Consider the following 13551-nt stretch of genomic DNA (forward strand, 5'->3'; position numbering starts at 1 on the left):
TGATAATAAGCTCAGCCGGGCATGGCTCAGCGGTTGAGCATCGACCTAGGATCCAGGAGATGGCGGTTCGATTCCCGGTCAGGGCACATGCCCGGGTTGCGGGCTCGATCCCCAGTCGGGGGTGTGCAGGAGGCAGCCGATCAATGACTCTCATCATTGATGTTTGTATCTCTCTCTCTCCCTCTCCCTTCCTCTCTCTGTAATCAATAAAAATATATATTAAACAAAAACTGATGATAATAGTCAGCTGATAAGAAAAGGGCATGATGAGGAAGAGACTGGCTTGGTTTCCTTAGCTATTTTGTTTAAAAAAAAAATTCACTTTACTAAGGAAGCCATCCTTCAACCTAACAGCTCATTTGCCCCATAAACAGGAGTCACTTAGTCATTCCATAGTAGGTTTCATGTAGTACATCTTTTGACTTTTCATTCATTAATCCATCAAATGCTAAATGAGCACCTACTAAGTTTCATGCACCATATTCTGGGATAAAGAGTGAACGAGGTAGGCAAAGTCCCTTCCCTCTACCGGGGAAGAGAGACAATAAACAAAGCAACAAATAAATACGTAACCTAATTTCAGGTAGAACATGGGGTGTACACATTTAAGGCAGGAAAAAGCTGGGAAGGAAATGCTTGAGCAGAGCTCTGAGTGAAATATGGAAGAGCTCTAGGGGCCCAGGGGACACAAGAACAGAAAAGATCTTGCTGGGAACGGCGAGAGAAGTGGCGATCAGAGCAGCGTGGAGCCCTGTGGAGACGTGCAGAGAGGCACTGGGCCCTAAGGAAGACGGGCTCTGTTAAAATTCATTCCTGCCTGGCCCGCGTGGCTCAATGGTTGAGTATCAACTTAGGATCCAGGAGATCGCGGTTAGATTCCTGGTCAGGGCACATGCCCAAGATGTGGGCTCGATCCCCAGTTGGGGGCGTGCAGGAGGCAGCCGATCAATGAAAACTCTTATCACTGATATTTCAACTCTCTCTCCCTTTCCCTCCCTCTCTCTGAAATCAATAAAGACATATTTAAAAAAAAAAAAATCATTCCTGAGGATGTCACTGTCCAAGATGGATTCCAGAAGGGTCGTTAATTACATTTTAAAAAGCAGAAGAACAATTCAAGGTATTAAAGGAAATAAGACCTCCTCTGTTGAGGAGGGAAATACATATGCATGGCAAATGCAGTGGGCCTTGTCTACAGTCACCAAATATCTGGGATCTCATCCCACCCCCACCCACCACTCACCCCGGGAAGCCAGAATGAAAAACAGAATAGAAATTACCCTCTGGGCTGGGCTACTCTTCTTGGGGATTAAGTCTCTTGGCTGTCACCCCTGCCTCCCTCTTAAACAGCTGACATCATCTCTGGTCCTCCCCCAAACAAGTGGCTCTTTCTCTGGTCCGAGATAATTAGCTTCCCCAGACACAATGGGAAGGCCTCAGCCCAATTTTTTAGGGAAGACATTTGAAGGACAAGGGAATACGAGTGTATTGCTTGGGCTGTGGGACAAATGTTCCGGAAATAAAAGAGTTTTTTTATGTTTGTAATTATGCACATCCTGCAGTATCTGCATAATGGGTCCAATTCAGCCTTGGCCTTGCTGCCAAATGGCCATGTCCGCAGAGGAAGGTCAGTGCATAGCATGACCAGTGAACAGGAAGCCTCATGCTGATAATAATGCCTTAATTTTTTTAATTTTAAGGATGAACTTTGCTCTTCCAGTGAATTTGTCTGCATGCATTTGCAAACATATTCTAAGCGCACACACACACACTTGTAAAATGCACAAACCACAGAAATTCAGCCTTGGCTGAGAGAATCTTTGTAAAGAATGACCATGAAGCTCTTCCTAGTGCACAGTGGAGTTTTAAAGCCAGACAAGGCAAGATACTAAGCTAGGAAAACTTTTGTTTTGCAACTAAGAAAAATCTCAGAAACACTATTACCAAAGGCCCCAATGTGAGTAAAACACTACCTGGGTTTAGGTTCATTTTCAAAATATTTTTAGAGAGCAATATAAAGATTCAATTTTGATTTGAACAGATTCACCAGAAGCTTTTTTTTTTTAAATGCCTTCATTCTTCTCAGGGTTTAGCAGAATAGCTATGCATTTAGTTCAAGATTCAGCAAATGAGTTTTCAGTTAAATTTCTCCATATTTTCCACCATGTAACCGAGCAGGATCGTATGGCATCTTCAGACTGGAGATGTGCCTGATCTAAGCCTTAAGTATTTAAAACTCTAATAAAAATCTCCCTAACGATAATATTTATCAACATAGCCTGAGCCAAAGTGGCCTTGTTCAGTCAAAGAGATACAAATCTAACATTTGGCCTCCACCAAATTTCAGGAAACAGGGAACAATTTTTACCAAAGATTCAAGGGGAAAGATTTCATATGCGCTCTCACCCCAGTACCCTCAGGTTCAAGGAGCTGATGCCAGTTGTCTTTCCTATATGTGGCTACAGAAATTGCTTTTAAGAATATTTTTCCTGAGGGAGATCTGCAGCTTCTTTTCCCCAGACCAACAACAATGGCACTTACTCCACTTCGAATCCTGCCCTAGTTGAAATCCAAAGGAAAGTTGTTCCCTTGATGGATTTAAGCATTTCTGGAGTTGTTTTCCCACCAGCTGTGGCTCCAGGTTACCCAATCAACCTTGATATGCTTCTGTGAACAATAAAATAAGTAGCCAGGTCACCAGGGTAGGGACTAACGACTCCCTGGCTTTCCTAAGCTCCCCAGCTCAGCTTCTGGCATTTAAATGCCACAAAAAATAAGAGATTTACCACTAATGACAGTCTCTTTGTCCCTGACTCTACCATGCCTACAGCCTCCTTGCATTCCAATTAGGGCCAATAGCACATCCCCATTCCAGGCTGAAATCCAGGGCTCCCCAGGCTTTATTCTTAGGTGGCACAGCTTAAAAGATAAATTCTTTTCCTTTTTTGCGCTTCATCTGCCTGAAAAACTGTGAACAGAGGAGGCATGGGAACTGGGGGGAGGAAGAGGAGCCCCCCAGATAAATACTGTTCCACCTGACTACTCCTTGTGCGTGTGTGTGTGTGTGTGTGTGTGTGTGTGTGTGCGCACACGAGCTCGCACACACTTTCCTAACTCCCCTTTGCAAGCCGGGACGTTAAGGCACCGAACAGCTGGCTAAGCAAGGCTCTACTTTCTGCTTCCAGAAAGTCAGACCAGGAACGGCGCTAATTAGTCCCATTTCTTCTCTTTTTAGTTTCTCTTCCCACCTATTTCTCTTAGGCCACGATCACAACCTTCTCATAAAAGGATATTCACAGAGAAACTGCATGGGACGGGTCCAAGACATACATTTTCCCTTTCTCCTGACACAGTGACGTCTGATCAGAAGTGCTGGGCACTTAATACAGGCAAACAGGATACAAGGAATAAAATGGAAAGAAACTGGGAAATTGCAACTATATTATCAGAAAGGGTCAGTTTGTTCTGGTGACACTTACGTGACTGGGAAAATGGCTGAAGCCAAAAATCAGTTCCCAGGGAGCCCTTTTTGTCTGGCTGAACTTCACTACCTGCTGTGCACAGAGGCACACCCACATACTCCACAATTCACGGCGGATTCCACAGTTTTGCATAATTAAGTACAACAGAGCAAATATGTTGCTTGCTCAATTCCATTTCATCCGTGTGTTATCCATACTAACAAAATGCTTACTTGATATACTGAATATATATATTCAATAAGAGAAGCATTTTTTTCAGAATGGATGGGAAACCACTAAACAGTTCATTTCTATATCGTCAGATTAGACTAAAAAGCACCAGAGAGTCACTCATTTTATATAAGCTGGCCACCTAATTTTCTCTAAGTGGGCACCACTATTCTAGGGCAAAACTCAGAAAGAGTTTTGGGGGAGACTTATAAGCAAATGAAGGGAGGCCTACAAAACAATGTTTTATTGCATCTAGGGCTGGGATTAGGATGAGATGTGTGTGGCAGTCATGCAAGTATTGGTGGGATCTTGTTTTTAAAATACTGATATTTTATTCAAGATTTTTTTTTGCATTATTTTCATTCTAAAAATTTAAAAATAATTTTGACTTTTTAAATTGATTTTTTTAATTAAAAAAAATTTAAATCCAATCATTTTTCTAGATAACCGTTTTTCTTCAAGACAACCATTATAGTTTGGTATGGAGCAGAAGTATTTTATGCTTATTTCCCAATTTGTCACAGAGAATATTAAAGAGATATACTGGAAAATTGAGATTTAATAAAATTCATAATTTGTACCACTTCATCAAGGATATTAAGTGAAACTGACTTTTTTTTAGCATAAAGACACAGTGCCAGAAGTTTCACTAGCCATTACTTTTGTACCATCGATGCAAACCCCAATGCAGTAAAAAAGGCAAATGACATCTTAGAGTCACTATAAAAATCATTCTGACCTCACAGACCCCTTGAAAGGGCCTTGGGAAACCCCATGGACCTATAGGACACTTTGAGAACTGCTGCCTTAAAAGATGTTTTCTTTTTAATCTTCACCTAAGGATATGTTTATGTTTATTAATTTTAAAGAGAGAGGAAGAGAGAGAGAAAGAAACATTGATGTGAGGGGATAACATGGATTGGCTGCCTCCTGCATACCCCCTACTGGGGACTGAGCCCTCAACCAGGGGATCAGGCCCGCAACCCGGGCATGTGCCCTCACCGGGAATCGAACCTGGGGAGCTTTCAGGGCACAGGTCGATGCCCAACCAACTGAGCCACACTGGCCATGCCAGGGGCAATAAACTTTTAACACTGGGTCAAAACCATTATCCACAACAAGCTAGGATCCTCAGTCAATGGGAGCAACATAGTGATGGCTATCGCCAGTTAGTCTGGCAAAAATAAGTGCTGAAGAGTCGAAGCGAACTGACTCAGCTGTCATATAAATAGTTCTGAGCAATCCCTGAGGCCAAACGTAAGGTATGAGCATGATGTGAAAGAGTCTGAATGCCATGAGTATAATCGGTGACCATTTTAGGGCAAATGAGTGGAGAAATACCACCCCACCCCTCCCTCACCTCCTGCCTCCCAGGAATGAGGGAGCAGAGGGAACTACAGCCGGGCAGAAGGATCCACGGAACATGTCCAGGCTGTTCCGAGATCCTGGGGCCGGCCTGCCTGGGGTCTCAGCTTTCCCCTGACACTTCCTGGCACAGCCTTAGGCAAACTCCCAAACCACTGCCTTATCAGTCTCCTCAGGGGTAACATGACTATAACATCCATACCTTAGTCATATGATTGCGGTAAGGGGAACCTGAGGTGATGTACAAAGCGTTGAGCAGGGTGCCCGAGAGGGTAAGCGTTCGGTAAACGTTACCTTACAAAAGAAGAAACATACTTGTGCAATGATTCACTGCCCAGCGTCCAGCGACTTTGGCTGCTCGTATAAATGCTCCTCAGCGCCCTGTCTTCCAGTGTCAGGCGTTCAGTAAAGGTTACTTCCTCCCTCCAGCTAGTCTGGGAGCCTGTCTGGACCTGTCACTGCATCCAGGCTGCTTTGAGTGCAGACGCTTTCTCACCAACAAGAGAAATCTGATGCTTAAATATGAAAAAGCATACATCTGTGGGCAAATTAGCACGTAAACGTGGAAGCGTTTATTACAGGGGAGAATTATGCTTCGTATCTTCCTAAAATTGTTTTTACTGACGTGAAAAACATGTTTGAAGAACAAAGGAATTGTTTTTGAAAAATTGAAACTAGCAAAACGTTTAACTCACCAACAGAAACACTTATCAACTTTGTTTTTTTTGCTATTCTCTGTGGCAGATAAAATAATATCGCCCCCCCCCCCAAAGAAGTCTACAGCATAATGCCCAGAACCTGTGAACAGATAGAACACCTTATGTGGCAAAAGGGGCTTTGCAACAGTGATAAGTTAAGGACTCTGAGATGGGGAAATTATCCAGGATGATTCTGGGGAAGCCAGTGTAATCACAGCGTCCTTAAAAGTGGAGGGGGGGCCGAGGTCAGGGGAAGATGGGACCACAGAGCAAAGACACAGAGAGCTCCAGACACAGGCTGGGGCCACGTGTCAAGGAACATGGGCGGCCGCTAGAAGCTGGAAAGTACGAGGAAACACATTCACCCCTAGAGCATCCTCAAAGCAACGAAGCCCTGACCACACCTGGATTTGTAACCAAGTGACATCCACGTCGGTCTTCTGAACTACAGAATTGCAGAATAATGAAACTGTGCTGTTTCAGTCCCTAAATTGGTTGTAATTTGTTACAGCAGTGAACAGAAAACAAATACAGTCCCAAAGGTTATCCAGTCGCCCCTGGTGTGCTTCCACGCATGATAAAGTAAGTAGCCAGGTCGCCAGAGGGAGGACTAGCAACTCCTCTGGCTTCGCCAAGCTCTCCAACGCAGCTTTTGGCCATTTAAATCCCACAAAATAGGATACTTACCATTAAAGACAGTGCCCACCCTTAAAGATTTGGATTCCAGAGGTTTGAGACACAAGAATATCCGTATTTATCGGGTTATTGTATTAGAGATGGTTTCTATTAGCGGTGGCTGGTGGCCCACACTTTGAGAAGCATTCATTTCTACTCATAAGGAGTTGACAGTTTAAAAATATATCTTTATTGATTTCAGAGAGAGGAAAGGAGGGGGAGAGAGAGAGACAGAAACATCAATGATGAGAGAGACATTGATCGAGCCCGCAATCCGGGCATGTGCCCTGACGGGGAATCGAACCCCGATCGCCTGGATCCTAGGTCGACGCTCAACCGCTGAGCCACGCCCGGCCTAGCAGGAGTTGACAGTTTAGGTGCTGGGTAAATGTAAATTCAATCCGTAGTAGATAAATAAATATGCATATTTCCCAGACAGGTCAACAACCAAGGACAAGGGGGCAAGGCTGGAGATGGACCAGAACACAGTAATCCTCCCATATACTTGTTTTTAACAAAAACTACTTGCAGAATTAAGCCAGATAAGATCTCTGCCCGCTCTCTCCCCTGTGGCCAGTGCTTCGGGCTCTGGAGCAGGTCAAGTAGAACCCTGGCAGCCCTGCACACCTCTCATGGAGAAGCATCCCCGATGAGCACAGACCTAAGCCAGAACCCTTCCCAGCCTCCCACCTGTCCCACCTGTTTCTCTGGGAGGTGGTGACGTGCTGGCCCAGGGCGTGTCATCTTCAAATTGAACCCAGCTGCTGATGGCCGAGGCCAGGTCAGGGGGGGGCGGCACGGGGCTCCCAGGAGGAGAGGCCGCTTCAGAGATGAGGCCCATCTTCTCAGAGGAGTCATCCTGCTCCGAGTGGGAAAGGTCCTGAGAGCCTCCATCGGCCACATGGTTCTCCCCAGAGGAGCTCTCGGACTGGTCTGAGGAAGATGACAGTCCCGGGAGGTGCTCTTCGGTGCCCCCTGAAACAGACACCAGACAGCACCATCACATCGTGTGCAGAGGGCCACTCTTCAGAACTGTCTCATGGTGGAAAAACAAAGGATGGGCAAGGCGTGATCACAGGACTCACCATTACAGCGAGTGGGGGTCAAGAAAGAGCCATGCCCATCTGCCTCTATGCCCAAGGAGTGTTTTCCTAACAGTGTGTGAAAACTAGAACCTCAGGGTGACCACAGCACTGCCCAGGCGAGGGGAGCCTGGGGTAGTCCTACTCAGCATTCTTATCCCAGCATCTACTCCAGCGCTTAGGGGTCACACACAAAAATGCCTACAGAGGCCACGCAAGAAATATAACTGAGTCAAAGGAGAAAAAAAAAGGCAATAGGGACTGGTGGAGAGTATGGCTAAACTGGAGAGCTTCTGTCTGGACTAAATTCATTTCAGTTCAGACTTCAACTCCGTGTAGTCCTAATTACACACGCCTGCAGGCTGCCAGGGACCAAACCTGCACCAACAATCAGCTGAATGTGGCAGAGGTGCTTCCCCTCACTTTGTTTCACTTTATTGGTTCTGGAATATTTAACAAACTTCAAATAACTGTGTGTTTTTTTAAAAAAAAAACCTATATTCTGGTTGTGGTGGTGATTACACAAATCTATATATGGAAAGTTCTTTAAAAGTGGTCCATTTTACTGTATAAAAACTTAAAAAAAAATTCAAACCAGCTAAAAAACTAATCAAAGCCTTTAGATTAGCACTGTCCAAAATATAAAAATAAAAAGGGAGCCACATGTAATTTTAAATGTTCTAGTAGACACATACAAAAAAGTAACAAGAAACAGGCAAAACTACTTTTAATAATATATATTTCAAAATATATAATTGGAAAATTTATAATTCCAACATGTAATTGATATAAAATTTGTTAATGAAATATTTAATTTTCCTAGGTCTTTGAAATTCAGTGTGGGTATCTTACGCTTATAGCACAACTCAGTGCAGGATAGTCCCACTTCCAGGACTCGCACTGGAAGGACACTTGGGAACTCACACTTGCCAGGTGCTGTAAATGGAGCAGGTTGGTTTCGGTCTAGCCGAGGCAGCCGCAGTAGAACAGAACCAGTTGACATGGCTCTGCAAATATCCCCCATATCCTAGCTGGACCTTCGTCCCTCAGCACCAGTTCCCTAGAAGTCAGTTTAGCTGTCTTCATCATGATCATGGGTGACACTTACTGACCTCTTTTCAAGTGCCAGGCACATGTATTAATTCACTGACTCCTCACAACCACTGTGAGGGAAGCACCGTGATGATCCCTACTGCACACACAGACAGACTGACACATAGAGATGTTCAATAAATAATCGATCCAAGGGCACATCACTCATCTCTGATGGAGCCGGGAGCTGAGCCCAAGCCATCTGGCCCTAGAGCCTGTCACTCTTAACAATTACACTTTAAAAATTGAGAAAGCCCACATTGCTGTTGGGAGTAACAACCAAAAGGGCTGAGCATTAAGTACATCGTAAATATCAAGTTGATGTTCCTTGGACAAAAGCAGCCAATACTTTTGCTGTTTCCAGGCCCTTCTTTGGGGCCCCAAGGTTCCTAAGATGCTACCTCCAGGTTTCTAAGTAGAAGAATCTGCTAAGTAGAAGAATCTCAGGAGAATGACAGACTGGCTCTTTTTTCCATATGAAGATCCCACCCAAAGAATAATCCAGTGGAAGCAGTAACAAGCAGTGGGGTTCTTTGCCAATCTTTTTACTTAGGAAACGAGAGCCCTGCTTACCCTCAGAAGGGACAGGAAAGAGTGGATCCTCATTGAAAGAGATCCACTCTGACTGCTGGGTAGCGATCACATGGTCCAAGGTCGTCATGCTAGGAAGGTGCCAGTCATCTTCACACAGCTGGACTCAGGCAGAACCCAGAGCCATGTCTGGGGTAGGGTGAGGGGATGGTGGCGGGGTGGACTTGGGCCTAAGGGTGGTCTTGCAGAAGGCAGCACTCAGAATGTAGACAGATTAGCTCTTCTTGCCTTTGGTTAATCTCCAACCAGAAATCTGTTTAAAAAATAATAATAATACTATTTAAAAAGGATACCATCACATAATACCCAATCCACACAGGTCTAGGGCTTTCAACACTACACAAGGAGGTCTGGGTGCTGTCCACTGCCCTTACTTTTCCGTGTCTCTGTCTTGTCTCCACCTTTCATAGGGAAACATTTGCCTTTAGCATCAAGACCTCTGTGTGTGCCTTCATATCAGACTTGTAAGTAATCTCATAAACTTAAGCAGTCAGATCCCCCAGTTCCCCCATTATTATATTTTGGAAAGATATTGTTTTATATTTTAAACTATAATGTAATGTCATCACTGTAAAACAAATATAAAAACTGTCCAAAGTACCTTCCTGTTCTTTTACCAAGTGGTGAAATAAAAGCAAGCTCTTTCCTATTAAGTCAGTGCAGTTTCTTGCCTTGGGCAGGTAGCTCTTTGCAAGCCCGAGTTAAACCGCTGGCAGAAACCCAACAATCTCCAGATGGTATCTCCAACCACAGTTTGCCAATCAAGGAAAACAGAAGTAGAGTTATTTTGTTCATTTCAAGTAAGGGGGTAGGGCATATTTGCTTTAGTGACAAATGTGAGTTAAACACTTTTTTATTCTAGGCCGATGTGAATTAGTACATGAAAGTAGAGGCCTTACCTTTACTGCAATTATGTTCTATGTATGTAGAAGGATTCTTTACATATTTATAGTTTTGTTTGTAGTGTTAACGCCCTTTTACAACTTGAACCCAGCTCTTGTTCTTATAATGAATAAAATCTGAATTAGTGCAAAATTAATGTGTTTCTGTAAAAGAGCTACTATCCACCTTGTACAATATTAGTTCTTACTAACTACTCACGATATTCATTTTAGTCTACAACAATTGAACTCATAGCCTTCCAACTGGTGCACAATTAAAAGAAAATGTTGAGGAAATTTTATTATAGGTTATTATCTGCAGTAAATAATCTATGCTGGTGGAAATCAGCATAGAAACATTAACAGCTTTTGTTCTTCTGTTTTTGGTAATTAAAACAATTTGTTTTGTTGTATGATGCTTCCTAAAAACAACTAATATTTTATAGAATTTATAATTTTTAGAAACATATTTTCATACCATAATTCATTTAGTGTAATAGTCATTTTAGTTGGGTAAGACAAAGATTAATATCATTCTTTTACAGATGATTTCGAAATCTAGGCCGGATGAGTGATTTATCCAACCCTTCTGTTATTTCCAGGTCCTTGTTTGGTTCCTAAGCTCCTAAGATGTTTCCTCCAGGCTTCTAAGTGAACTAATTCTCACATTCCAGCACACTGACAAATTAACTCCTTTTTTATCCCCATAGATCCCACCCGAAGAATGCTCAAGCAGAGGGCATAACAAGCAGGTCTGTTAGATGCAGCAAGCTAGGAAGTGATAGTTGCAACCCTTGAACCCAGGTCTTTTGATGCCCAAACACTCTAATCTTTAGGCCACAGCCACAAAAAAGTACTAGAGAATATATAAAAACTATCACCCAACTGAAGCACTTTACAAACATCAATTAAAATGGAACCATAATGAAATGATCTGTGAAGCTCCCCATGTGGAAACCCACCCGGGTACCCACGCTGTACAGAGAATGCAAAACCCAGAAATCTCTCTCCCAAGTCCCTCTCCTAAGATCCTTACCAGCCACAGACCAGAAATGTGCAAACCATCTGGAGAACGCGGTGCTCCAAACCAGATCTCCCAAAGAAGCACACAGAGCCCAGGCCCAAAGAGCTGATTCCACAGGCTTCTCCCAAAAAGCCTTTCTCACGCCCAAACGTTCGAGTCACTCAATGTGGTGATGGCCGCAGGCCAAGAGAAGACAGTAAAACTGAAGAGTCAGATGCCTCCTTTCCCAACAACAGCAACATGCAAACCAGGTCCAAGAACAACAAAAGGGCCACAACACATGTCCATGTGCTGACACACGCAGCGTCACAGCTCAGTGGGGAAAACATCCTGCAGATCCCGTGGCAATGAATCCACTGAAATTTGCAGGACTGGGGTGGGGGTGGGAGAGAATCTGGGGAAGAAAAGAAGGAAAAGAGTGAAGGTTATGGGGGAAATAGCTGGAAATTTTAGAGCTTGAAGGATGTAAAGACCAATAGTCCAGCTCTCAAGTTTTACAGGTGAGAAAACCAAGGCCTAAGGAAATACGGTGTAGCAATGGAGCTGGAGGGCATGGGCCCAGGACTTAGACTGTCCAGGTTTCAGTCCTCAGTTCAGCCCTGCACAGCAAGAATAACAAAACTCAGTAATTCTAAGGATTAAGTACAGTAATCTTCACTGGTGCTTAGTACTGGGAGTAACAAACCCTCGGTACCAGTGACAATGGTAACGGCAGGGGATCTCACCGAGGGCTTACTATGTGCCAGGCCCCATTCCAAGCTTTTCATTAATGTCAGCCACAGCCATCGCTGCTGTTGTTAAAGGACTCGCCCGTAGTCATTAGTGGAAGTCTTGGGACTAGAATGCAAATTTCACGAAACCACGCCACTCCCGTCATTTACACATTCTAGTTTCAGTGATTTCCCTTTTCAGGCATTTTTAGAGCATCTCTCCTAGATGCTAAGAGGAGTCAAGCATTCAGCCTCCTCTTTACAGACATAGGCGCCTGCTGGCTGAGGAACCAAGACTACAAACCAAAACGTATGAATGAAAGAAGGGCCCCAAAGATCTATCTACCCCCATACTCGTCCATCTCAGGTCCAGGCATGGGCTGGTTAGAGATGATGAGTAGTCCCAAGCCTGGTGGGACAAATTTATTATAGAGAACCCCCTATCATAACCCCTTGAAATGGATTCGGGGTATTTGCCATGATACGGCCACACCATCCATTAAGACATCAGGCGCCATACCTTGAGGAGTGCTGTGCTAGCTGCTGGCGACCACAGAGGGACCCAATAATTGTGAGGCTAGGTTCACACTGGAGTTGGTTTCTCTGTGGAAACCTCACCCCATTTTTAGAACGTGAATCACAAAGTGAGCCTTAGAAGCATCACCGCAAATGAACAGTGACTCAGTCCCAGCAGAATTGACTGAGAGACACTAAATGGTTCCCTGAAGTCTCCAGGTTGCCTTTTCAGAGAGTAGCTTCTTTCTCAGCATCCCTTACACACTAAAATTCAAGGGTGGAGAATGCAGTTGTCGGGTAGGAGTCACAGAAATAGATTGGTCTTCTGTCAATCCTGTCATAGGCATTCATGAGCCCTGCGTGTCCAGAAATGCGCCAGGCACCCTCTGAGATAGTGACCCTCAAGCAGTCTGCAATCTAGCTGGGGAGATGAAAATACACAGAAGAGCAAACACTAGAAATCCAGGAATAACTGCCTGTTGGCAGATACACCGGAAATCCTGTTGAGCCACAGAGAGATCTGCAAGGGCTGGACGCATAAGGGAGTGGGCAGGTTCCTTGGATTTGAAGGACATCCTTGGGACAGAGGATCAGCATAACTGACAATCAAGATTCAGACCTTTGCAGGGCTTGTTTCTTGTTTCTTGGTCAGTGAAAAGATCAGTCTGATGAGAGGTGAGATGTCTAGTGAGGAAATGTGGGGACAAAGGATTGATGGCCCTAATGGCCAACACAGTAGGCACTAGACACAAGTAACTACTGAAATGTGGCTAGTCCAAATTGAGTTGCTTTTTAAGTGTAAAAAACACACCAGATTTTGAAGAGTACAAACATGTGTAAAATACCTATTTAATAATTTTTATACTGATTACATGTTGAAATTATACTTTGGATATATTAGGTTAAATAAAATATATTGTTAAAATTAATTTCATATGTTTCTTTTAACTCTTTCTTAATGAGGGCAACTCGATAGAAAATTTAAAATAATACATATGTGGCTCACACTATATTTCCATTGGACAGCATTCTTTATCTCATCCATGATGCTGAAGGATAATTTTCAATAAACAGAATTTGATGTTGACTTTTTCCCTCCCTTAGTGTTCTGTCTTCTGGTCTCTATTGCTTCTGAAAAAAGAGTTGTTTGTAATTCTTATTTCCTCATTATGATGTTTCTTTTCTCTAACTGCATTTGAAATTTTATCTTTGGTTTTCAGCAATT

The 13551-nt window shown here is 43.6% G+C and overlaps 1 protein-coding gene across 1 annotated transcript in view; it reads right to left on the reverse strand.

The window, feature by feature from the left end:
* The window catches only part of STON2 (stonin 2), a 112911-nt gene that overhangs the window by 76989 nt on the left and 22371 nt on the right, over positions 1-13551 (reverse strand). Inside the window, exons 2-3 of the mRNA XM_081141297.1 lie at positions 9178-9448; positions 7130-7405 (exon numbers count right to left, since the gene is read on the reverse strand). Coding sequence (XP_080997423.1) covers positions 7130-7405; positions 9178-9265 — 364 coding nt within the window. The 5' untranslated portion in view covers positions 9266-9448. The remainder of the gene's footprint in view (positions 1-7129; positions 7406-9177; positions 9449-13551) is intronic.

This window comes from Miniopterus schreibersii, assembly GCF_964146895.1.
Source record: "Miniopterus schreibersii genome assembly, chromosome: 1".
Taxonomy (NCBI): domain Eukaryota; kingdom Metazoa; phylum Chordata; class Mammalia; order Chiroptera; family Miniopteridae; genus Miniopterus; species Miniopterus schreibersii.